At 45.2% G+C, this 27,565-nt stretch overlaps 1 protein-coding gene across 6 annotated transcripts in view; it reads right to left on the bottom strand.

Moving 5' to 3' along the window:
* Window positions 1-27,565, bottom strand: part of cadm1a (cell adhesion molecule 1a) — a 325,258-nt gene that overhangs the window by 90,925 nt on the left and 206,768 nt on the right. For all 6 annotated transcript variants that reach the window (XM_072661720.1, XM_072661721.1, XM_072661722.1 and 3 more), the window contains exon 2: window positions 7,449-7,466. In XM_072661720.1, the coding sequence (XP_072517821.1) occupies window positions 7,449-7,466 (18 nt within the window). The remainder of the gene's footprint in view (window positions 1-7,448; window positions 7,467-27,565) is intronic.

Here is a 27,565-nt window from a genome sequence, read left to right as displayed (position 1 = left end):
TACATTAGCACGGGGAGAGGAGGCAGTAATCGCAGATATTAGAATTGAACGTAAGAAGATGAAGCTGGATTTTTTTATGGGCCTTTGTTGTGCCTAATTAGGAACAACGCATGTCTTGTTAGGCGCAGATTGTGAGATGGCATTTCTAAACCCATGGCCGACCATGCTTATTGGAATAATAGGAAGGCCAATCCCTCGTAGGCTTGAGTGTTCTAGCAGCTCCTCCTTCCTAACCTGCCACTTCGTCACCCCCCCAGCCCCCCCCTCCCCAGCATCCCTGCGGAGTGGAGACGCAGGGGCACATTCACACAAACACATATAAGTACATAGTGATGATGCTGGTGCTAATGAAGGGTAAAATGGCGGTCAGGCGGGAGCGGGGAAAGCGCTGAAATCAGTGGAATGTGGCGGCTGCGATGGATGGCAGCCTGGTGATTAATGCGTCAGAGGGGCGGCGGTGGCCGAGCGCAGCACCACAGGCCCTGCTCACTCGCTCGAAAATCTCTTTCAGCAAAGAGAAGGAGAGACAGAGAGAAGTGAGAGTGAGTGAGAGAGAGAGAGAGAGTGTGTGTGTGTGTGAGAGAGAGAGAGAGAGAGAGAGAGAGAGAGAGATTCTGTAGCCTAACCTAGACTACAGCGGATAAACAAAAGAGCCCTGAGACCATGCTCTGGGCCAAGGAAAAGAGATCGAGCGAGGGAGGGAGAAGGAGACAGTAACAGAGGAAGGAGAGAGAGAAACGCAGATAGAGAGGGCGAGAGAGAGAGAGGGGGGCAAAGAGATTTAGAAACAGAAATGGAAGCAGTAAAAAGTGATGACAAAACCAGAAAAGTAGGAGGAGGAGGAGGAGGGCAGGAAGAGGGGGAGAGAAAGTGCAGCAGAATGGAAGAGGACCTTTCGCTGCCCTCTCCCTCACTCCTCCTGCCTCACCATCCCGGATCACAGTTAGAAAGGGCACAGGGAGGACCTCCGGCAGCTGTCCGTCTCCACAGTCCCCAATCCGCTTCAGCTCTCACCCCGCCTCTTTCTAAGATACTGTAACTGCTTGGCGTGACCATTCAGTATGTAACTGCTCAGAGTGTCCATAAGTATTTGGTACTTCTTTTATGGTATTTCCTATATTACCTTGTTTATATATAAATAACATAGTTCTGTATAGTTACTATGGTTTTTGTAGTAAGCTGAGAGCCTCTTCAGTTCTCTTCATGGCAAAACCTTTAGCTTGCATCTCTTAAAAATTCCATTGTGGATGTTGAGGTTAGGATCATTATCCTGCTGTAGAAGAAGAAATCCCCCTTTTTATCTTCAGCTTTTTTGTTTTACAGATGTGTGATGTTTACTTCCAGAATTCACTGGTTATGTGAAATTCTGCACCCTTTTTCTTCCAAAAAATACCCTTGGGCGCTCACTGCAACCCAAAAAGTTTAGTTGTTACTTCCTCAGGACTTGTTTAGATGCTTCACTGAAATCATCTGATGCTGAATTCGGAGGTGAGGGTGCAGGAAAGGTGTTCCTCTGATGACACCTTTATGGTCGGGTTTGTGCAGGTATCACTGCACAGTAGAACAGTGCACAACACCACATCTTCTATTAGCTATTTTAACCGAAAGTTTGACCAGGGGTGTCTAAACTTTTGGATACTAGATTTTGTGTATAGAGCTGATCCTGTAGTCAGTGTTAGGCCATATACATAATTTACAATTGGCAACATATTTATATTAGTAAAATGTTTAAGCTGAATTGTTTTGACAGACATTTTAGAATCATATCCTGTGGTCAACATAAAATGTTTCAAACTTGATATGTTTTGTCCTGAATGTCACTGGATCCTCAGATGTATGACACTATTAATGAATATTGATTGTTAACAGCCTCACAGTTCTGAGGATTCATAGGCATTCAATGAAAAAATATACACAGGGTAAAACGTATCCTGATGGAAACACTTTTGATTACTGCAAGGTGTGTCCGCAGCAATTTCTGAAATCCAGTTCAGACCCCAATTCTTCATGTAGACAGGACGCCAACTACAGACTGACGATACAACCTCAATATACCCTCCCCAATTTTAGATAGCCAATTACCCAACCCACTCTTTAGTACTCCTAATCCCCTATCACATGTAATGCTCCCAACACCTGGAGAGTAAAGACTGACACATGTCTCCTTTGACACATGTGCAAACAACGACCACCGTGGTCACCGGGGCAACTCGGAGGAAAGTGGAGGGTACCCAGCTCTGATGCATCGGCTAGCAAATGCCTGTGCCAGCCAGCATAACACTGAAGTTATGTGGGAAGAGGAGAGAGCAATGGCAATTGTGCTCTTTCAGGCTCCGGCTGCCGATGACAGGCAGCATGACCCAGGATTTGAACCAGCAATCACAATGGCAGCTGCTAAGTCAGCTGGACCACTCAGTGCTCCCCTCGGCTTCAGTAATTTATGGCATTGTCTCTCAGTGCAGCTCCTGATCAGTCAGTATGTAAGCTCATAAGGATAAAGAAACCCCTCTGCAGTGAGGCTATATATTAGTCTCCCCTTCAGTCTCCGCTAGACCTTGTCCTCTTGTGTCTTCGGAGATCGATTCTCACATACACACTTGTGCTTGGATGACATCACAGGCAAGAAGAGGAGGGAGTCCGTGTGGCAGAGGCATGTCCTTGAGGTCAGAGGCTGAAGCCTGAAGTCGGTCACTGAATTGCACGTGCCTTTGGCATTACGTTGATTACAGCTAGCCTTTTGCCTTCTCTAATAACACTCTCATCCAGTGAATCAAAACGAGCTCACTGTCTTTCTCTTTTTTTCTGGAATACACTCAAAAGAAAGCCCCCCTCCATTTACACAGGCAGTTCTTTCACCGCTGTCTAGTGCTAATGTGCTTAGCTAACGCTCCTTTCCCGGGAGCCTTTTACTGTAATTTTACAGGAGCTGACGCTAATACCATAACAGCAGCCCCCATCAGCACTGCCGCTCTATTCAATATTAATGGGGAGTGTGTGTCTTTGGCAGGAAAGTGTTCTGTTTACAAGCATCGCAGAGAAATAAGAAGTAATAAGAGAGAGAGAGAAAGAGAGAGAGAGAGGGAGAGAAATGGAGTGAGAGTGCCCTGGATAAACCAGGCAGAGGGCCGTGAAGGACTAGGGTCCTTAACAAGGGCTGGGTCCCATCCAATCCCCCCAGAGAGTCTTCCTCAGCTCAATTCTAATTTATAAACGTATAAATAACTTGGCCGCGATTAATAATTGGATCGAAAGGCGAAAAAAAGAAAAAAAAAGAAAAAGAACAGGGTCTCTGCCAAGTGCTAGCTGTTTGTAAATGTGTGAGTGTATGTGTGTGTGTGTGTGTGTTTGTTCCACCACTGTCTCAGCATGTTTGCACTGATTGAGTGCGCGTGGAGGGGCATTAATGGCGGAGGGCTGCCGCAGTGTAGGCAGAGTTAGCGGCCGTAAAGCTGACCGTCTGAATCATTGCCCCCCTCGCGCTCCGGCACTGCTCCAGCTTTTAACACCGCTGCGGCCTGTGCAAGACTGCCATTATTCCTCTCTGAGCCCCAAAGAGTGATGGGTAGGCTTCAAGACAGCTAGAAAGTTACCTTGCGTTGCGGTGCAACCCTGGCCTACCATCTTAGCATTCGTTTACCCAAGGCGCACGGGACAAATGCCACAGCCTACACAAAACATTAGCTGAGGCTACGCTAGTGGCTACAATTAGCTCCACATCACATAGCCTTAAAAGCCGAGGATAAAGCACTTAAAGAAGAATGAGAGTCCATTAAACACTTCTCTTAGAAACGTCAGGCCATCCCAGTTCAACGTACACAATCGAGCGTCTACATTTAGCGGACACTTCAGCCGAAAGCTGCTTATGTTATCTAACCGTGGGGTCAACTTAGCATTAAGTGCCTCCCTCAAGGAAGAGGGAACAACAGCCAGGACTGACACCATGATCTCCACAGTAATAGGCAAACACTCGGATCATTGCAAAGTCTTACTGTGGAGTCCACTGTCTACTGGGTGTCTTTTCAGCACGCTCATCTAGTTACACAAGGTGTCGCCCGAGCCAAGACATTACACACACTCTTGACATTCAAAAAAGGCGACCTCAGCAAGAACTGCTCCTAACAGTCCGCTATGTATTACCAAGCCCCTAGGCATTAATATTCTTTAAGATATCCTTTATGTAGGGTAGCCCCACAAGCAGCCTGTTTGTTTCTATTAACTGCACTAAAAAGCAAAGGTCGACGCCAAACTATTGGGTTATGACCGATTACTTCTCTAAGAAGATCGAGCCACTGCTGATATTTCGCTATTTCCGTCGTAGTTCTTAAAGTCTTGTTCACTTTGTCTCGTGGGGACAGCCCATGTTGAACTATAAAACCTGAACAAGGTCGGTGAGGTACTGTTAATGCAGTATGAGGTTTAATCAGGTTTTTTTTTTTCCCCCCCAAGTCTTTGTATTCAAAAATGAATGACTCAAGGAGAGGTTCTCAATCCTTTCAAAATTTCATTAACTTTTACTTGCCCCTCATTAAGGTATAAATGATAATACCAGAAATTCACTTAGCCCCCTTCTTTCAAGACCTCTTAAGATGAGAACATCTTTGAGAAAGTTTAAGAAAGCGGTGAAGTCCTACTTTAAAGGCCCATTTAGGACATTTTCAGAGCAAACCGTAATAGATTGTGATTTCCAGCGCGGCAAGCATTCCGAGTCCTGGGTCAGGAAATGTCTGACACACATACTGTCCTCCTAACCAAATTGTGCCCTTGAGCAAAGCACTTATGAGCAATGGCATTCCAGACGGATTTCACATTTGGTCATTATTTATCCTAGGGATGCACCAATATGGGAACTGCAGGCAGAAGCTGATGTTCTACAGAATATCGTGTACCTATCTGCTGATGCTGATCCTAATTTATAAAAAATAGAGGCTAGATCTACCTGGATTAGCATTAGCATTACAGAGCTATATATTATTAATTTCTGTAGGGTTCCAAACAGGGTGAAAATGGGCCAGAATGCACAGGAACCCTGTTCTGGAAGTAAAAGTTGAGACTAAACCCCAAAATCTAAAACCCCAAAAGCACTAACTAATGATCCCAATGCTGGATTAGCATTTCTTTACCAATACAATACAACGCATCAAAGTACCTGATGGTTTTGATAGTTTTGATCTTGGTCTGGATTTTTCCTCACTTTGATCAGGTTCTGGAGATTAAACCATCATTACTAAAACATCAGATGCCACCAGAACCTCCTGGATGTACTTATTTGTGTGCTCTAACCTGTATGCAGACCTTTTAGGACACATCAGGGAGCATAGAATTTGTTAAATGCTGCTTTTAGCACAGCTTCACCAACATATCAACTCTGAAAACAAGCACTACAAAGGTTTCCTGCTCTAACACACCTGACTCCGCTCAAGGAGGCTTTGTTTACACTGCGAAGCAAAGTGGATTTGTTTCTTCAGTCTTATTGTCAGTCTTTCAAGTGACCAAACCCCACACATATGGTCAAACTTTGGTCACATTTGCTTGGATCGCCACACTGGTTGTCATAGTAACAACACATGCATGCACAGGGTGAATAGGTAAGGGCAGAACTTTGACGAATGCAACTTTCAAATGCGAACAAGAAGGGCTGTAAAAAAAACAGCATAAAGATCAGGCCATTTCCATCCCTGGTAAAACAAACAAAATAATAATAATAAATTAAAGTAAATAATAAGTAAATTGACTAATTGTTCTAGCACGACAGCCCAGTATAAGCTAAACATTATTCAAGTTCAATAAATACATTATCAAATATTGGTTTAAAAGATATCATAAGATAAAATATATCAAATACATCAAATCAACTGTCAACATCTCTCATCTGTCTGATTCCAACATATCATTCCAATATCACTGTGCATCCCTAATTTATCCAGCTTATATGTTCATGAAAGACCTTTATCAGTGGTGAGGAACCGTGAATAAATCTAGGCCTTCAGCTGTCAATGTAAAAAAAAAATAATAATTAAAAAAATAAATAAATAAAATATTATTATAAAAATAATAATTAATAATAATAATAATAATAATAATACATTTTCCCATATGGGATTCTAATAGTGTTTTAGCACCACGCTAATGGGAATCCACTGGAACAGTTTGTGGGCTGCTTATGATTGTATATGAAAATTAAAAGTTTGTGAAAGGCATGTTTAAAGCATGTAAAGCCAGGGTTACACCACATGATTTCCCCCTTGATTTTAATTACAATTCTCAGTCTGTGCTGGCTGGCTCTTTGATTTTGGCCTCTCAATCACTTTTCAGCTCTGGAGCATATCAAACCCGGTTCTGCGTGTAACCTAGTAGTGTACACTGGTCAGCTACTCAAGCTGAACTGATTCCAGTGGTCAATAAAAACGAATGAAGCTGAAGTTTCTTATTCAGCAACAGGTTGAAGTCATGTGGTGTGTGAGCCCTAGTCTTTTAGTGTGCAATGGACATTTTCTTTTCAGTGCTGCAAACTGAAAAGATATATAGTGTACCCAAGGCCTAACAGGCACAAAACATGGTTTAGTCTTGTATGTGTCAATTTAGTAGTGTTTCTTTCAGTAAGGATGCTGGCAGAGAGCTGACACTGCTGTGACCGTATCCTGGTTACATTGCCACTTGTATATACAGTAAATGACAAATCTAGGATGTCAAGAAGGCCTAGAGTGATGCTTTGTCCAGATGAAACTGGTCCTACACATTCAAAATCTTCCAAAATGAATGTGAAATCTAAACCAATGGAAGAGCTCTAAACAAATCTGCATCTACCTAGAAAGTAATCCCTTTTTTGCTAACCAAAACAAGACAAGTTCTGTAATATCTGCATACTTTGAAAGCAATCAAAATTCTACAAATAAAAAAATTAAAATAAAAACACACATTTTTGTTTCATTCCCTAAAAATCATTAGGCACTTTTCTTAAAGGCCTCAAAGGTTCTCCGCTGAAACAAACCCAGCAGGTTATTTAGGCACATCATTTGCACATAATTCACCTTATAAAACACACTGCAGATGCAGCACCTTTTAATACAAACAAGTGAACACACACTGCATAAATAAGGAATGTTAATGGATGAAACAGCAGAGAGCATGAGGGCTAAACTTAGACCTGTAAGGTGAAAAACTCTTGAGTTAGAGTAGACTGCAGAGGTGAAGAATGGAGCCAGCCAACCAGCAGCTGCATTGCTAGAGGCTCAGGCAGGAGCTACATCAGCAGCAGCAGCAGCAGAAGAAGAATGAATGAATTAGAAGCTGAAGAAAGAGAAGATAGTTCTGGTTCTGATGCTAGGCTAGATGTAAAGGACCGGAGGTGGGGTAATGGTGGTGGGAATGGCACGACACACAGGACGGACGGAAGGCAAACAAACACGCAGACGGAGGAAACACACAGAGAGGTAAAAGGTAGGGCATACCTGGGTACTGAGCTGCTCCTGCATCAAAGAAAAGGGAAAGGGAAAAGAGAGGGAGAGAGAAAGAGAGAAATGTTAGCAAATCAAGCTTCACATAAAGCCCCAGCGCAGCTGAACATGAGCCAGCACAGCAGAGGTGTCAAAAAGGCATCCATCCGTTTTAGTCACCTTTAAGCACATGGAAAGGAGGTGCAATAGGGATGCGCTCCCAGAGCAAAACAAGAGAAGGCACATGTTGTTGTTTTTTTTATGTCGTCCTGCTATCAGAGCCCGAATGCAAGGAAGCTGGTACCAATTTCATGGCATATCTTAATCAGCCACTAAAACAGCAGGAGTCATGAATTTTAAACTGGAAAAGAGAAATCATCCAAGCCCCATGTGAAGCTTCCCACAGAACATTACCTTAACACTCTCGCTGCTTTCTCTGGGCGCCACACACCCTGGAACTTCATTAATTACAGCATGTCAACAGCACCTGGGCTCAGCCTCTCCCTTTCTTCGGCCGCCTGCCACTACTGCAAATCAGGGGCTAATGCACTGGCCCTGGAATCCACAGCACTGTTTTAAAAAGCACTTACAGCCAAAGAGAGAGTGAATGAATTGCGCTCAGAGTCAGATTCTGATTAGAAAACCAATTTCCTCCTTCTCGTTTTTGCCAAATTTCCGTCCTGGCAACGTGCTAATTATCATTCTTACTTTAATATGCACTGAGCCACAGCTATTCAGCACAGAGACACTTCATGCTCCAGCTCTGCCTTCAGAGCACTCCCGCTTTCTCTGTCACACTGAGCCCGTTGAATCTGAATGCCAGCGGCCACGCTAACCACAATAGCCTCAGCCAGATAACCTTAGAGATATGCATGATGTCATGGGTCTTCCTGACCACAGAAATGACAGCAGGAAACGATCCTCTAGCACATTCCAATGCACTGCAATGTCCATACTAGACCAAAACAACGACAAAAAAAAATACCATCTGTTCTTCAACTGGTTGGGCGAAGGCTTTCTGAGACCTTTTTGGACATTTCCACTTTTCCACAATTAAACATGGAAACGCCTCCAAAACGACCTCACCGAGACCCTAGAGAAGAGGTGGTCTATGAAAAAGAATTCTGAAGTGGTTCCTTTGTGGTGAGAATATGATCTGACCTCGAGCCGACCCAAAATATCAGACATACTCCGCAAGGTACTCCTCAGATATGAACAAATGCCATCTCTGCTGTTGCTCCATGTTAAATTGCACAGAAATATGCACAGGTTCAGAACACAGGACCTTCTCCTGTATTTACTTTCTTGCTCCTGCGCCCAAGGGCTCTGACCAATAAGCAGAGAGAGAGTTCTCATGTGGTTTGTCGTGAAGCATTTTGTTTCGCTTGGATTTTCCCCTGTGTGAAAACAAACCAAACCAAGGGGAAAATACTCTAAGTTTACAAGCTCTTTAACTGATCTTAACCAGAGCAAACCAAGGGGAAATGCTCCAAGGGGAAGGGAAGAGATAGAGCTCTGGAACTGCGGCCACACAAGCGGCTCCGGTCATGCCAAATGCCAAATGTTATGAGAATAATGTTGCGTTGGTTTGTCAACCCTGGGGCCTGCAGAGGTCTTGCCAGGCCTTTCGAAGGCCACACAGCCTGAGTGGGAGATGTCAATGTCACCGCTTGGCACTAATGCTCTCAAGGAAAGGTTAAACGCTCTGACCAAAGGAATGCATTAAACATGAGAAGGCCTACAAATGAACAAGAGGTATGAAAATGCACTTAGTTTTGGATTAGAGCTGCTAATGCAAACTAGTGAAGTCAAGGCAATCTGAGGTAAGACCTGGAAAAATCTAATCAGGGTCAATATTCAGACTTTGCCTTTTGGCCAGGAGCAGGAGAGATCAAATGAAGGTCGAGACCAGGAGTGGGCGGGAGTCAAGCCTGAGACCAGACTAAGAACAAAAAATTTAAAACCTGTCTGTAGTTCATTTTACAATCTTAATAAATCAAAAATACCATTAAAATGAGTTACAAAGCTCTAAATTAACCAAAGAATAGCTAGTCAATCTTTATAGGTTAATAGGTTAAACTCTGCACAAATAAAAATGGTAGAAGTGGATATTTCTCTGTCCCCCTGCCCTATTTTGTTTGGTTAGGCCTTATAAAATAAAGTGTGTTAATTGACTGGATGCTGACTGAGGGGAGCAGTGGCCTGTTTCTCACTCGTTCCAATGTTGTTTTAGACATGTAGATTTTATTTATTGTTCATATATTAATGTTAGAATGTTATTAAGGACAGGTTATTATATTTTATTATGTTAGCTTAGTGGAACTTTGGTTAGCTTACTGTGTGATGTCTGTCACTGAACATGGGATATAAACAGTACTTATTAGGTTAACCCTCAGAAACCACAGCACAAGTAGTTCCTGCTTTCTGTTATTGACAGAAAAGTGAAACAGTAAAACATTGGAGGAGGATTTCTTCTAAAGTTTCAGATGTTTCTGGTTTAAACTGTTCTTCGCTTGCCCTCGCTGTACTCTCACCGAAAAACAGAAAAAAACTAATAAAATGCTGGTCTCAAGAAAATTCCTGTCCTCCTTACCTTGAGACAGAGATCAAGGCCATTTATTTGCAATCTTGACACTCACCTTGAGACCCAGACCAGACTTGAGTACTACAGCACTACCCTCAGCCACTAGTTAGCATCACATTACACAGGTTCAGACTTCAAGAGGCTTGCAAATCCTTTTTGTAAACTATTCTCCTTTCACCTTTCCATTTCTACAGGTGACAGTGTCTGATCTGTGCCGTGCAGGTGTAGCTGGTGGGTTGTTCAAGGCTCCTTTACGATTCATGACACGGGCCAGAGTGCAGCTACTAACTGGCCGAAGACCACTGGGGAGCAGGGGCCACCCTGAAAATTAGACCCCTGGAACTGTGGCCACACAAGCGGCTCCAGTCATGTTAAGTAAATGCCAAATGTCATAAGAATAATGTTCAGTTGGTTTGTCAACCCTGGGGCCTGCAGAGGTCTTGCCAGGCCTTTCGAAGGCCACGCAGCCTGGGCGGGAGATGTCCATGTCACCGCTTGGCACTCCTGCCCCCAAGGTAAGGTTAAACGCTCCAACCAGAGGAATGCATTAAACATGAGTTAGCCCACACGAGAGCGGCTCCCTACTCCAAAATGATAGCGGCATTAACTCGGGGGTCAGTGTGCATGAGCTGAATTAATGAAGCCCCTGTGCCTCTCTTTACGTTGCATTCAGACCCGAGAGCACTTCACACAGACCTTCGTCCATGAAGCCTGCTCGCTACATGTGAATAAACCATGCTACCACTAGAGCACTGATTAAGAACAGACAGAGCTAGTGCTAGAGCACTAGAGAGCGTATGGAAGAAGGGAAGCAAGTATCGCACGAGTATCATTAGCATAATAATCACCATTTAAAAGACAAAAAGTGCAACGTGGTCTGGCTATTGTAACCCCTACATAAACATGCCTTATTACTGTGTCCTCTTGACCAGGCCACGCATGAAGGGCAGCAAGGGAGGGCATGTTGCTTGCGCATGGGCTTTTGGACATGATTAGCAGCCCCTTACTGCAATCTTCTATAGTGAGGCCAGGGCCAAAGAGCAGCCTCTACCCACTTCACACCGAGCGGCCAGCCATGATGTGGGTTTGCCTCCCACGCAGGAGGAGGAGAGAGACTGGGCTTGCATTCTGCAACCACTCTCTCTGAGCACACACGCTCTTCCAAGCAGTATTGGCGCTGCTCGAATTGCAAATCCACTGCCCGTTGGGTGTTAAATTAGACATGATAAGTGAGCTCCATTAAAGCATAATCATCAATAGCATTCAAATAACTGCTCTTTGAGTCTCTGCCATTGGAGATTGAGACAGAAGGGGGGTGGGGGAGGGGGTTGGGGGACAAAACTGTTTTCCCAGCAGAAGACACTCTAAATGTTGCAGAGTGAAAATTAGAGTTGCGCCGAGCCCATATGACTTCCTGAAGATCACAGCCAATTTCGAGGGTCGCCTCCTTTTTCTCGGCTGGAAGCCTCATTTCTGCACTTTCTTCTCCAGGCATGGAGATGGGGCATGAGAAAGGAGCGGCAGAGGAGCTGGGACAGTCATAAAAATAGACCAAAGACCAAATGCGGAGACCTTCCTGGTCGCCGTGGCCGCTTCACACAGGGAGGATTGGAGCGAGAGTGTATACCTGATCCATAATAGGGAGGGATTTATGGTGTGTCTGTTGGGCCGTGATTAGACACCACTGCTGCCACTCTGATAAGCTCCTCATTGATGGGAATATTCACCCTGGTGTCCTCGAGCCACCTCGCAGGAGGGAGGGGTAAGGAGAGAAAGAGCGAGAGGGGAGAAAGAAAGAAAGAAAGACGAAAGAAAGAGAGGTCACCTTCTTCAGCATCCGCAACCTCCATCAGCCTCTGACTTTGAAGCGACTTTTGAGGTTTCCTGAACTCAGAGTGCACTTATTCAGAGATGCCACCACGTCTCCATGAGCTAAACTGAGCCGGTAATCCAGCCGGTTTGAAATTCGATGTGCAGCGCTGGGCCTCTTTTGCCATTCAGAATAATCTTGGGGATTAATTTCCTCCCAGTGTGAAAAGCCTGGCACTGCTATGTGACATTCCATGAGAATCCACTGAAGGCTGGCCAATAGCATGGCTGCTAACCTGCCAAAAAGGCTGGCCTTTTCAGGCATACTTTGAAAGCTAAAGGTCTTCCCTCTCTGCCTGATGGGTGGCAAGAATATGCTTGCTACGAGCGCGGATCTATTCAGACACTCAGCACATAGACTCATGACTGTAGGCTACGAACAAGAAGGACTTCAATTGGGACCTGCCAGGCCTTCATGTAATTAAAAGGTTAGGAGAGCGCAGTCCTATTTCTACCTCAAAGGGGACTGGACAGAAAGGGCAGGGGTGTGTGGAACGTGGTCAACACAGCATCGACATGGCTGTTCAACCGTGCCTTTCTGAACAGTGTGCCAAAGGAAGCAGTTGAACTCCTCCTGTAGCACACAGCAGGAGTTAAAAGGCACATTTGCGGCGTATCTCGCTGCAGGAGAAAGTCGATCTGAGATCCAATTCTGATTAACGATCCCAGGGACGAGGTGACATTTACATTCGCCATGGCCTCGGTCACACCCTCCGCAAAGGCATGACATCTCAGAACAGAACGATAAGGCGCAAATTCCATAAAATGCTGTTAGATGTTTTAAAAGAAGGGTGAAATGTTGCTATCAGCAGAAGAAAACAGGGCTGGCGAGCTGGCGAGAGCCATCAGGGGCTTGGGGAGGGTGAGGATTAAGCAGGAGAACTGAGGCAGAGGAGGAACAAAGGTGGCTAGAGATGAGCCCTGCGGCAGCTGGACTTACGGACACCCATCACCGTCTGGATGCGAGGAGCGGATCTGCCCAAGCCCAAGGATGTCTGGTAGCCCCTTGCAGGAAGCGCCTAGCCTGTATGGTCACTTCATCTCAAGCAAAAAATCAGCAACGAGAGGAACAGCCGCACTGTGATTGCTTCTGCTTTCTACGACTCTCTCTTCACCTCCTCTTGCCAGAGGAGGGATCTACAGAGAGCTCAACCGAAGTAGGGGTTTCGAACGCTGCACTAATTGGTCTGACACATCCCAAATATTTCCGTAAAAAAGGGTGTGCGCTGATGTAGAAAAAAATAATAATTTCTTAGGTATGAGATTGGAAAAGAACCATTTCCTAATTAGGCAATGTAAATACTAAATACCTACTTAAATCACAAATAACTTTTTCTTTAAAAAAGTAAGGACGGCATCATTCAGACAAAAGGAAAAAAGAAAAAAAAGGTTTAAAACGCAATGTCAAATATTTTAAATGAGTGTCCTTCAGTTGCTACAGAAACATGTTACATTGAGTGTGAAAAATCAATACTGCACCCTGAACAATGGACTCGGCAGAGACCATGAAGAGCCCACTCTGGAACACTTTGTGTCAACTAAAATTTTTTTGCTGTTATGGGGTTTGAAAAGGTCAGTGTTCTGAACAAGGAGGAGGAGGGGGTTACGATCATAATAAAGTTACAAACAAATAATAACCTCCTTGAACATTTTTGCATTAGAGACTTGAAAGAGGACAGGCGTCGAGGTTAGGATTGTGTGCAGAGAATGAAAGCCGCCTCCAGAGGAAGAGCAGAGGCAGCTGAAGTGTTTTGTAGAAGATTGGGTAGTCACTGCAAACCCTGCAGAGCGGCAAACGCAGCAGAGGCCCAGGGTCCCTTCCGGAGGCGAGGGCCAGGATTTACTGACTCCGATATCTATTCATCGATGCATTATCAAGAGGCTTGGGTGGGATTAATTTTGTCCAAACATTCTCACGGAATTCAGAGGAGAAATGACCACGCTTGCTTGTGAAGAGATGACACAATACAGCCAAGCCCCTCCAAACCCCCCCTCCCTCGCCATCCACCTCCTCGCTTTCTCTCTCAGGCCTTGCTTTCTACTTAATTAAATCAGCCTGCCCTCTCGTATCAGATGTTCTTTGATGGAATACTAAAACATATCCATTCTCCTAATGCCATTACAGAGGACTGGGCAGGGAGACGGACACTTTAATCCCCAGGATCAGCCAACACAAAAGACAGCACGGTCACCGCACTGCCATTAGCTACATATTTGCCCCTAAGATAGGAGCTTCCAGCTTCCATCACTGCTGACAGATATGATAAGGCCTGCCTCTGACACTCAACAAGCTTTTACTCCTCCCCCACTCTTTTTTCCCCCCTTTTTTTTATCCGTTACAGTGCAGCATAATGAGTGATGTTTCTGACACGGCATGGTGCTTCCCCACCTGATGCTACCTCTGTAAAAAAAAAAAAAAAAGAAAAAAAGCTAAGGCTTCCAAACAAGTGTTCCCCATCAGTCTGGAAATGGGATGCCGTCAGAAATGAGCTAAAAAACCATGCGCCGGGGTGGCTCTATTTTATCTGCTGGAGGAACACAGAGACGGGCGGGTTTTAGCAACAGTGGGACTACGTTGAAAGTCTCATCGCTTTGATATGGAGTAGGAGTTGCTGAACCCAAACAATAAACTCTCTCTGTGACAGGAGCTGCCACCGCCTGCTGTACCAAGCGCAAAGCGTCTCAGGCTTGAACACGCAGTCTCCGTCGCCACGTCTGTTCAGCTTCTGTAAAGCCTTGAAATTGTTACACAAATTTTAAAGGAGCCACATATTCCACATGTTTCTTGTGTTCTATTTCCGTTCCCCTCTAATGTTTGCGTGGGTTTATATAATAAAAACATAGTAACTTATTTATACTTGACATTTTCCAACCTCTATGTCCCTTAGAATCAAACAAGCTATGTTAATGAATGTATTTTTAAGACCAACATATGCAAGAGCTCTGCTCTGATTGGATGTGCTTTTTAAACAAGCAGTTTATAATGACAGGTACAGAACAAGCTGTTCTATAACAGGGGCAAGCAGCAAAAATAAACTCCAGCCACTCCTTTCAGATGTCAGGATCCGTGGGAAGGCTGCAATGATACATGTGCACCCCAACAGCCAGGAACAGCACACATGTAATCATCCACCCCCTACCCCTCCAACCCCCCCCCACCTCCCAGCTCAACTGTTGCTGGTTGAATGGTGGTCAAATACAAAAAAAAAGAAATCTCCGAGCAATTTATTAGAGACACTATACTAATGCTGCATTGGATCTCCTCATGCTCTACATACAACCTAAACTCTCTGAGGCTTGGCTTCTACAAGATGCTGGATACAATCCTTTGAGATTCTGGCTGAGTTGACTTGATTGCATTGTACAATTCCTGCAAAATTCCCCCCATCTCTCCTCGCTCTGCCATATTCTGAGTGGTTTCAGATCTGGTTACTGGGAAGGCCACTGAAGAATACATAATTCATTGTCATGTTCATAAAACCTCACTGCCATGTTCACGGGTAAATTGTGGCCAAGAAGAGATGCATACGGTCAGCAATAATACTCAAATGGGCTGTGGCGTGAAAACATTCCCCGGGCCGTTACACCACCTGGAGATCAGCAGTTATAGAAATTCTCAAACCAGCTTCTCTAGCACCAAGAATCATGCCACACTCAAAATCACTGAGATCACATTATTGCCCATTCTGATGGCTGATGTGAACATTACTGTGAAGCTGCTGGCACATATGTGCATGATGCTGTTTTCCACATGACTGAATGATTAGATAAATGCATGGATGAGCAGATGGACAGGTATTTCTAAGAAAGTGTCTGTAGTAAATACAGAATTTAAAGAATTTAAAAGGGACACCAGTGTTAAAGTATGGTTCAGTGCATACTTAACACACAGTGTCACTGATGCAAAGCATGAAAACCTATTTGAGTCTTGACAGTTCCCCCTTGTGGACAATCTCCCGACACCTGAGGGAGCGAATGAGTGACCATTTGGATAAAACATGCCAAACAAACATACTGATGAAACCTGAAGTACAGCACTGCTTCATGCTCTCACAGCTATTGAGCTGTTGACTACCATACCCTACAAGAAAAAAACATACAGTCCTGCTGGCCTAGTACTAGAAAGTACGAGACGTATGTCTCATTCACATTTCTTGATTTTCTGTGCCAACCATCCAATGAGCAGACTAGGGTCAACCTGTACACAGTCAGCCTGGGTGTGATTTATGGCTATAACTGAGGTAGCCTCAGTGTATTTGGATGGACGTCCGAAATTAATTACCAGATGTTTGCATTCAGGTGGTCATCGCAACTGAAGCATTTATCAATATGTTAATTCACAAGTATGAGTCAATGCCAACTCATGCCAAGTCTGCTGTGTGTATGTGCTATTAGAGTGTGCACTAGCCGGTAATGTGCCACAACTTGTGAACTTAGGTAATGTGAAAACTCGCCACTTGCATTTACAACTCGAATGTCAGTCAGAAACAACTGTCTCCCGGCTCGACGATGCACTTGGTGTGGGTGGAGCACCCTAATGGAGGCCTGATGGGAGGGATGCAAGATAAAAGTGGGTGAGAGGGCAGGAGAGGTGCCCGGCACTGACCCTGTGGGCCACTGTGCACTGTCAGGTGGAAGAGTGTGTGGAGAAACCCCGCTGAGCCCTGGGCCCATTATTTCTGCTCCAGACAGCCCTGGCTTAATCCCCTCATTTGGGAGGTCATCGCAGATCATTATACAGTAGGGTGCCATTACAGAAACACTCCACCAGACTGATCCCCCCCAACATAAATACATGACTCCAGGGATCTGCTTGGCCTCAACCTCTCTCTCTCATTCTACCTCTCTCTCTCTCTCTCTCTCTCTCACACTACTTCTCTCTCGTTCCCTACCTCGCTCGCTTCCTCCTCTCTCTCCCCTACTTTTTTATATGGATCCAGAAAGGCGTGTAATTAAATCTGCAGAGAATGCATGAGCAGGAACAAGTGATGCAGTCAGCCAGAATGTGTGCATAGCTGTACAGTGGGATAAAGAGAGGCAGGATGAAGGGGTGTGTGCGCGCGGGGGGGGGGGGGTTGGTTTGCACTGGATCTGACAAGGCAAAAGAGACACACACACAAACACATGCGCACGCAGTTCTTTTCCCACCACACCGCAACAAAGGAAAGGTACACTCATTTTCCGCAACAAGGGATAGTTTTACACACGTTGCTGCTCCGAACGAGAGTCCCCGAATAGCCTTGTGGAAAGTCTGGTTACCGAGAAAGTGATAATCATATAATTTGCCCCCTCCCACATTCTCCAAATATGCTGTGGCTGGCTCCGTTTCTTGGTGTGGTGTGGGTGAAAGCAGAGGTCTGAGAGCAGAAGCAGAGAAGAGGCGCCTTGCTTGACTGATTTGTAAACAAAGGCAAATACATTTTCATTGTCCTGCATTTAATTGGTAGATAAAAGCAGCTCATTAGCGGCGAGCAGCAGAGACATCCATTTCATCCCCGGAGTCAGTGTCACAGATGGGCCGGCAGTCTGCTTTCTGACTCCAGCGATTGCCGTCGCTGTAGCGCTTATGCAACTGCGTCACTTTCCATCTCTGCGGGGGCATTAAGGCCATTGCCGCAGTACAAAAGGAAAAGCCCAGTGAGCTGACATGGCTCTGCTGCTGAGGACGGCCATAAATACTTATGCTAACCATACACTAGAGGACTTTGAAAAGGCTCTGAAAATACTTTGAAAAGTCTGAAGTCTGACACTCTCTCACATCTAAAGACAATCTCTCATTACTCACAGCAGATTGCAGGAGACATGCAGGGTCACTATTCGCAAGACTGCAACTAGATTCCTTTTGGGATTGGGATTATTTCCCAGTGGTCATGCTTCTGGAAATTTACAGGAAGAGAGGACAGCTTTGGGCTGAGAGCTCACATATTGGTTATTCACATCACAATTAGCATGAGCCAAGTCTAAAAACCTGTGATGTTATTAAACCCAGTTGATTTTAAACTCGCCTCGACTGTTGTCATATAACCCAAGACAATGTTGCTTCCACCTCCATGAAGGTGGTCCTCTATATGCTTGACAGTTACAGCATCTGGTTAATGTTCTTATCCAGACTGACTTAAGCTAGCAGACTGAAGTGATGTGGAAGAGGAAGAGCCATCCTCCTACCCACCTGGAGGCCAATTGTGCTCTCCAGCTCCGGCTGCTGATGGCAGACAGCATGACTTGGGATTCATCCTCAGCAACTCAGTCCGCTGTACCACTCAACGCCCAAAAACTGAGTTTCTTCGACAGAAATTTGTCAATCCTTTCATAACAAGGTTATGACTGATTCACTGGGGCTAAATTTGGCCTTATCTGGTAGCCTTTTTGGATCCACATTTAGAAATGAGATCTGCCAGGCCATTGGCTTCAGATCAGAGTACATCAGGAAAGAAAGTGTCAGCAGGAGACAGCTGTGTATGTGCTTTTGCAATTACGAGAGTAAAGATTATGAGACTATTTTGGTGCTATATGGACGTTGATGGTACGCTGTCTGACTCATTACACCATGATTGCTTAATAACCTGAGAACTGAAATAGCATGGTTCTTTTAATGGCACAAACCAGCACAAATGCAGAACAAATGAACGAGATTATGTGCCACCACTGGGGGGCTGGGTGACGCCAATCATCAGAATAGTGCTTGATACCTCAGTAATTCAAATAGCACATGATTCCTTAATGGGCACAAACCTGCAAATAAGCAGTACAATGAACAAGACTATTTCGAAGTGAGTTGGATGTTGATGGGGGGCTGTGTGAGGTCACTCTTTAAACATTATCGCTTAAATAATCGAGGAGTTCAATAGCATAAACCAGCTGAAATGCAGCATGGCTGAACAAGAATATTTTAACGCGATTTGGCCACCAATGCAACAGGTGCCAAAATAAGAGGCTTCGTTTTTCAGAAACAGCACCAGCACGAACCCTGATTTTTACAGCACCAACCAGCACAAACGATTAGAAATATTCTTCTTCAGTTTCTGATCATATAGGGTTTCACAGAGGTGTTCCTTCCACTGCTATGTCTGCCATGAAACGAGAACTGGTCCTTTGAACAAACCCCAAGAGACTTAACATGCATCATTTCCAATCCTTCCAGACACCTGACGGGGCCATGCGCAATCCTCCAGGAGGCTTTGAGCTTTTTTTTTTTTTTTTTTTTTATCCTCCACAGAACCTAGGGAATGCTCTCTGTGGGTGCGCGTGCAAGTGTGTGTGTGTATGTGTGTGCCACAGCGTTTGGCTGGAAATGGGGCAGCTGCTCTTACAGGAGCCGTCATTCATCACTGGCCCAGGCTGTCTTCATCTCCCCCCGCTGCACTCAGGACTAAAACACATTTACCTCAGAGGATTGCTGCAGGCCGGGGCCGCGCTCATTCTCAGGAGCTGCGTGTGGGGGAGTGTGTGAGTGCGAGCGTGAGTGCGGGAGAAAGAGGAGAGCGAGAGAGAGAAAGAGAGTGAGAAAGTGAGAACGGCAAAGCGAGGCAGCAGCAAATGGGCAAGAGACAGTGACGTGAAAGTGAGCAGGAGAGAGAGAGAGAGAGAGAGAAAGAGAGGCTGAGAAAGAGAGAGGGAAAGAAAGTAAGAGCACGGGAGAAAATACGGAGCGACATGGGTCGATAAACGTGTCGTGAGATTCGCTCCAAACTCTCCGTAAAACTCTGGCGACGGGCGAAGCAGCACTGCTGCCAAATGCCATAGAAGAGAGCAGGCGAGGAGATGGGTATTAATTGTCAGCTGTTGTTTTAAACCACCTCGAGTTTTCAATTAATCTACTGACATTCAGCTACAAAAGGAGTGATTACAGAGAAAAGGTTACAGCTACACTGGAGTTCTCAGACGGAACCCTGGAGTGTCACATGATGAGCGGGGCGAGGCGTTGTCATTTAGATGTAAAGTTATGCTGGAAAATCAGGCAGGGATAAAGAGTGAGTATTCCGCTCTCAAGACTCGAACCAGTCGTGTGAACAAACAGTCCTTCCACTTCACGCCACCTCATTTCAGGCAGCGGACTGATTGTACGCGCTTGGCAGTTCCATCTGAAGTGCTGCTTCACTGCTATTATATAGCACAGATTCTTCTAGTATAAGCACCACCAGCCACAGCGCAACTCTCCGAAAATTGAACTCTTATAAACACTCCATTTCTACATGGGAACTAAGGCAAAAAGAGCCTGTTCATTTCAAAAGCCGAATGAAGCTCACAGGGGAACGCAACTCCTGCCAGTCAACCCCGAATAATAGATCCGCCGACCGGCTGATACCTAAAAGAGCTTTGGAATAGATCTGCGATCTGGATTACTCAGCCACCACTGCAGGACATTCTTAGGACGTTAAATGTACCGTTCCTATGTCGGTCTGCCCTGCTTGGAGAGAATGGGCTGATTGTTTTGCACCACTGGAATAAGATGCTGCATTTGTTCCACGCACAAAAAAAAAAGAAAAGAAAAACCCAACAGTTTACATTTAAAGTGCTGGCAGCCATGAGTGCCAATGTTGATAAGTGCCATTGCCAAGCGAAGTGATATTGAGAGTGGCCGGCTTGTTTACTTGTCTGGGCGAACCCGGGATGGCTTCTCCGTGTTGTCAAACGCAATAACAGGAGCACTGGTCTGTTACCCATTTTGGACCGCGTAAGGTCCTTCCTTACTCACGACAAAAATGTCATGGACGGATGCTACTCTATTTAGATGTTGTCTCGGGGACCGAATCAGCCGCCGCAGCTGCCACCAATCAATGGTGTCCGCACAGACATGACTGTGTGCACCTGCCATACTGGCACATTACGCCCACCCATAATTCAATTTACCACTCAATCCTATTTCCATGGCCTGTCATATCTGTGGCAGCCAAAAAAAGAAAGGGGGAAAAAAAGAGGAAAGAAAGGAAGAACGAAGGAAGGAAGGAAAGAAAGGGCATTAGAAACCCGCCGAAGGGGAGGGAAGCGCGAGGTGAGGAGAAAATGGAAAAGCGGTTAAGGGATAAAAACAAGCTCAGTGATGTCTCAATTGAAAAGGGACTTGCTACCATTTAGAAATGGATTACTGCGGAAAGTCAATATTAAACAAACAGCTTTGGAGTTAAGGCCCAACTTACAAAGGCATTAAGATTAGAAGGCGCGATAAAAACAGAGCGATTCGGGACTCCATTGTTTTGGACCGCGGCAGCATGGAGGTGGGCAAGATCACTGGAGTTGAGCTCCAACATCGGTCTGAGGACTTGTGCAGGATTTCCGCGGACACTGCCGTAAGCTATATGGATTTTTTCCTCTGGGCTGGGCCCACGTGAAGCTGTGTGATCTGGAGGCATGCTAGGCGGAGGGGATAAGGAGAGCAAGCGTTAGGGGACTGATGAGGTGTTGTTGTTGGAGAACGCTGGAGATTGTGTACATAACCCAGCTCTGAAGTGTCACATCTCCTCATTTCTTCATTTCTCCTTCTCCGACTTTCCATCTCCGCCTTTCCTCAATATGTGTGTTGGGGGTGGGGGGTGGGGGTGGGGTGTGGGCCGGGGCTTCATCTTTTTCTTCTGCCCTCCACAAATCAGTACAGGCACCAGAGATCATCTTTTCTAATGCCATCTCTTTTTATCTGGAGCTGACACACACCCAGCACACGGTAAGCCATTTGTCCCATAAAGGTCAGCCTAACATGGATAACACAGATTCCGATGCCGTATAAGTCTTAGTTCAGAATGAGCTCACATCTAGTCTCTGTGTGCAACTGCGGGGCAACGGGAGGCTGCATTGTGGTTGCCAGGCAGCTTTGTCTTGCGGTTATAAATGTTCCAGGAGAGATCTCGTTCTTTTGCCGGTTCCTTTTCTGTCCACCCCACCTCCCCCCCTTCTCCGCTTCCTCTGGCCCCCTCCTCAGCACCTGGGCTCTTTGGCCAACCAGCCCAGGCTCTGCATCCCAGGGTAGTAACATCCATCAACCCTGACACCAATCACCGGAAACCCCCCACAAAAACGCTTCCTCCAATTTGCTTGCCATTTCAATGTCTTTCAGCGGAGCCGCCGTCAGACACCTGTCCCAACCACCTGCTACCTACTTCACCGAGCGTGGCAGAAAAGAGGATACAGTTTATAATCAGCAGTGAATTTTCTAAATTTCAGCCACTATTTTTATCTGCCGAGCAACCTCCCTCCCACACCGGCGCACGAAATGCCGCACGTTTGCTCGTACACACGGCACCAGCTCCCCTCAATGGATAACGTAGCCATCAATCAGCTATAGCTTGTGGCGGAGAAGCCGAGTGCACTTCAAAAGGATAGGCTACATCTGCAGCGAAGCAGCTCTATTTGTGCCACATCTTGGAAAAGTGTATGAGAAGCCAGAGCCAGGACATTGTTACCAATTCCCCCTTCAACAGCTGAGGAAGGAAGAACAGACAAGAAGCAAACTCCACATCCAGCTATCATTGTAACTAAGGGGAAACACTGCATATATTCTAGGATGGAAACACCATCACATCCACTGCTGCCACTAACTGCCACTATCACTATTCAAGAACCCTGATCCTCTAGGACAAGTGGAAAGGTCATGAGGTACCTGTTGCCATGATGCCTGGGGTTGTAGACTTCCCATGTTACAGAATCATGTTCTTCACTGTCTATATCACAGAATTCTGTACAACAAGCAGGGCACCCTCGCCATCCATATGCATTAGTATGTTTATGTAGTAAGCTTTAGAGGTCTCTACTTTGAAGACCCACATTTCAGCACTTGAGTAAGTACTTGAGTAAGTACTTAAACCCATAAGCTGGCTATACACAATGCAACTGTCCAGCTGTATGAGCCACAAAAGGATACAATACATAATTGACAGTCATACAAAATCACATGCAGCACACTGCTTTAGTTAACAATATTAGCAGCTAGTACTTTGCCTTTTGCGCATTTCTCCGATGATATAAGATCATCTGTGATGTGCTATGTAGCTGATATTTGATGCTTTAAATGAATATTAAGACAGGGAAAGAGAAAATCAATGACCTAGCTATGTAATGATGATAATAGGCTGCAGCGGGCTAACAAAGCAGAACAAATGCTGCCCAAGCAGCCATTGAAACAGCTGTGATGTTAGTCTTGGCTTGTTAGCTAAATACAGTGACAAGCAAAGGTCTGGGCTCCCCTGGTGGAAATTCCAATACTGTTAATAACTAAAGGCACAATTTTATTCCCTTTTTTTATTTTCAGCTTTCACAGTTTCGAAATAACAACAAAGGAAAAGAGCCAAAAGCCAACATTTGGGCACCCTGCATGGTCAGTACTTAGTAACATCCTCTTCTGGTAAGTATCACAGCTTGTAAATGCTTTTAATGTTGTGTTTGGGGGACTTTTGCCTATTGTTTTTTCCAAATAACTTCCTGTGCCACCTTGCATGCACTGCTTATTTAAGATCTTTCTACAGAGGTTTAGGTTGGGGGACTGTGAGGGTAATAACAAAGCCTTCAGATTGAGCCTCTTTAGGTAGCTCACTGTAAATTCTGAGGTGTGTTTCTGATCATTATCCTGCTTTAGAAGCCATCGTCATTTTATTTTCAGCTTTTTACGGACAGTAACGTTCACTTCTAGAATTTGCTGGTATTTACTGAATCCATTCTTCCCTCTACCAGTGAAATGTCCCCCATGCCACAGACTGCAGCAAAAGCCCAAAGTATAAATCCAATCAATCCATCCCTGGCTTAACAGTTGCAGAGGTGGTCTTTTCACAAAATTCTGCTCAATTTCTTCTCCAGACAAACCTTTGCTTATTGCCACCTAGTTGTATTTTCAAACTCATCAGTCCACAAGACTTATTTGCATAATGCATATTTAGAAGTCTGGAAACTTCTGACACTGAATGTTTCTGATGACTCTTCCAGGAAGATCATATTTGTACAGTAGAACAGTGCACCACCACCACTCCAGAGTCTGCTAAATCTTCCTGAAGGTCTTTTGAAATCAAACAGGCAATCCTTTAAGCAGTTCTCTTAGAAGGCTTTCTTGATCTTCCAGACCTCATCTTGACCCCCACAATTCCTGATAACTGCTTCCTAAATTACATTAAGAACTGAGGCGACTGCTACCTGAAAACACTTTGCTGTCTTCCTGGAGCCTTCTCCTGCTTTGAGGACGTCAGTTTTTTTTTTTTTTGTTGCCACGAAAAGCCCATGGCTGCTGACTGTTGGGACAGGGTTTGAGGAATCAGAGTATTTACAAAGCTGAAATTTGCCTTACCTGGCCTTTCCTGATGATAACAGCAAACAAGCTATAGCTCTAACAGGCTGATTCAAGCCTAAGACCTGGGCAGAAGATATCGGAGAGCTTCACTTTTTGGTGCCAAAACCTTTGCATGATGTCCCTTTATTTTTTTTTCCAAATTTCAAATAATACTCATGCTGGATTCACACATACTACCTCAGTGAATAGGCAGCGTGATTGCTACCGCTTACGTGCGCTTGCCATTCACACATTCAGGGTGTTTGTTCCGGTAAGCAAGATGTACTGATATGAGTTGATGAGTTACTTTGCTTTGCCTTGTGAAAAGACCATCTGTAAATGAGTACTGCCTTACCCTCTGCAGTTTTCAGACTTGTGATTGGGTAATCACTTCAATCTACTCGGGTGTGCATGTGAGCATGACAGTTAACCAGTGTTGTGTTTGAAAACAGGCAGAAATTTTCTTTTCTTGGCTTTTTGTTTCGTTTTCATTGTTTTTCACAGCTGCCTTTCATGTTTTCAAGTGGCACGTGTGGCAAGCGGAAAAAAAACAGGCGCTCTACGTCTATTGTCTAAAAGCAGTGGCGCTTCTGGGACACATCTGGGATGCTCAGATGCTCAGGCTGTGTGAACGCTGTAACCTGTTAACATGGGTGCTGAATTAAAAACGTTATGCGTTGCTCATGCCACAGAGAGCAGTATGTGTGAACCCAGCCATATATAGCTCTTCTTAGATTACACTATTTCGCTAAGCCTCGTTATACAGGCCCCCTAGTGGCTGCACCTGCTCATTTACTGTATTATAAAGTGTTTCTCCTGCTTTTGTTGGAGTAACTGTCTCTACTGTCCAGGGAAGACTTTTTTACTAGATTTTGGAGCATTGCTTTGAGTACTTGATTGCATTCAATGACAAGAACATTAGGATGGATTGGATGATCACCACCTCACCTGATCCCCAACTCCCCAATTCTTATCTTACCTATCCCAAATGTATTAGATGGAGCATCATCATTCCAGAAAATCTATTAGATTCTCACACTAAGCCTATGTAGCAACATTAAACCGCCTCTGTACCCTAGCATTAGCCACCTGGCTATTGTTCTGTTCCACCTTAAAATATAGAACAATGCTTGTGCTATGTGTATGTGACTGCGATTGGAGGCAAGTAGCAGGAGTGAGTCATGTAATTATTATTACTCTGTATTGGGAACTCATGGCAGTAGAACTACACATCAATTAAAAGTGTTATTCTTAAACGTACTGCTGTTTTTCCCCATAATTAACATTCGCAATCATGACATTTTACACTGTATTACCACTGAGAACAGCAAAACAGTTGGTAGACATCTGCAAGTAAAAAGGTCACATGGTTGAGACAGATGAAAGGCATCATAGCACTCACATGAGACGCTTCATATTAATAGTGTGATAATATTGTTTATTGTGATAATTCTGCAGATGATAAGTTCAAATACCCATTTAAGTAAACATGGTGATGATTTCGTATATCCTTTCCCATCCCTATTCTATGGATCCCCGTGGAAACCACACAGCCCTGTCTCACATCAGCAGTGCACCCTCACTGTCCATACTCATCAGCCTGGTTCATACATAATATTCAACTGTGTACACACACATACACCCACACACTGTGCGTCGTTTGTGTGGCGTGAGCTTGAGGGATGGAGGGTGGCTGATGTAATCTGGCTGGGGCATCTATGGCGCGCTGCTCGTGCGGGCGGTGGGGAGGCTGACAGTGGCCTGACATTGCAGTGGTCTGCTGCAGCCTCTGCCACACTGCCTGCATGCCTGTCCTTGAGTGCCAAACGAACGACAGACAGAGAGTTTTGAGGCTTCGCACGGGAAGACATGACAACACATGCTAATGACTTTCACCAGAGCCTCTGACAGACCAAGTCTGGGGAAATCACCTCATCCTAACGATACGCCACACACGGAGAGGCAGAGAACATGGATGTTACAAAGCACGGAGCCTCTTGTCCTCCTTCGGAGCGCTCAATCTAGCGGAGCTCGTGCTGGGCCGAGAGCTGCAGAACTTTGCCTTGCGTTTTTGGCTCCGTGCCCATTAGTGTGTGGAACCACTGTGAAACGTCGGGAAACGGCCTGGGCAAGAGACTGCAGCCAGCCGGCAACATGCAGATGGCGTCGATACTGAACTCGACTGGACGCAAATGAATGTGGATCGGCTGCAGACGAACACAGACGGTTCCTCAGGTGCCTATTGATCAAATTCAACCGAGGGCCACTGCTATACATAAACATCCTCTTAAGCCTACAATGATAAACTTTATCAGACCTCTCTGCGATGAATAGCCGCTTTTATCCCCCCCAGACATACACACACACACACAGACACACACACAGCTTTAGTGTCTGTGCAATTACAGAAATTGCCATCACTTGTTGCCTGAGGGCATTAAAACAGTTCCAGCCGCCCAGATGAACGCAACCCCACACACAGCTGCTGATATCTCTGGAAATGGCACTGGTCGTCGGGAGCGGAAAAGTCAAGCGCTTCCGAATGCTATCGCCAAGGACCGCTGAAATTATTATTTGGGAATTGGGTGTAATTCTTCATAGCTCGCAGCATCAACGACACCATAAATCCTGTATAAACTCTGCTATCTTCAATAATAGCTTAAAATGGCAAGCCCTGGTTGGGTACGAGTCCTGTGCGTGCCACTGTGAAAGGACCCCTGATGCATGGCAAGCTTTAGCGAATAGCGAATACGGCACCATGTGCTAGACATTAAAATCATTTAAATACATGGGGGAGCTTTAAAGATGTGCTAGTAGTAGTAGTACAAGGGCAAAGCCACAGTGAGTTCCTGTAATCGGGCTAGTAGTACTTAAATGGCTACAGTGGCCTATAGCAGTGCTTTCCCACCCTGGCCCCAGACAACCCAATGCCCTTTACAATGCTCCCAACACACCTGATCCAGCTAATCAGTTACTTAACAACCTCTGCCTGAGTTGAAGATGGTGTTTCAGAGCAGGAAACCAGTAAAATATGGAAGCAGGGGCTCCTTCTCTAGTACCAGGGTTGGAAACCACTGGCGGCCTGTAGCATCACTGGAAATGCGACAAGCGAGTGAAGCTTTGGCATCCAGCGTTTGAACCTGGTGAATGCCAGACCCGGCAAAGATCTGTAGCCTCCTAGGCAAGGAAATGCAGAATACAGATCGCTCCACAGCATGTCTGGGACGTTTGTACGTCTGCCATTGCTAAATTCTGTTTCAGCCACTCTAATCCTCCATTCCTCATTATGGGTTCAATGAGTCCTTTTTTTGGAGAAGGGGGCGGGAGGGGAGGAGTGGGGTTTTGCTTAAAATTCAAATTCAAATTGAATTTCCTAATTCAATGTAACCTGGAATGCCTGTTTCCAGCAGACAACAGGTATTCTGTCTCTCGGCA

The sequence above is a fragment of the Salminus brasiliensis genome, chromosome 18 (assembly GCF_030463535.1).
Source record: "Salminus brasiliensis chromosome 18, fSalBra1.hap2, whole genome shotgun sequence".
Taxonomy (NCBI): domain Eukaryota; kingdom Metazoa; phylum Chordata; class Actinopteri; order Characiformes; family Bryconidae; genus Salminus; species Salminus brasiliensis.
Note: the sequence above shows the minus strand (reverse complement) of the source record. Positions and strands in the feature narration are given on the sequence as shown.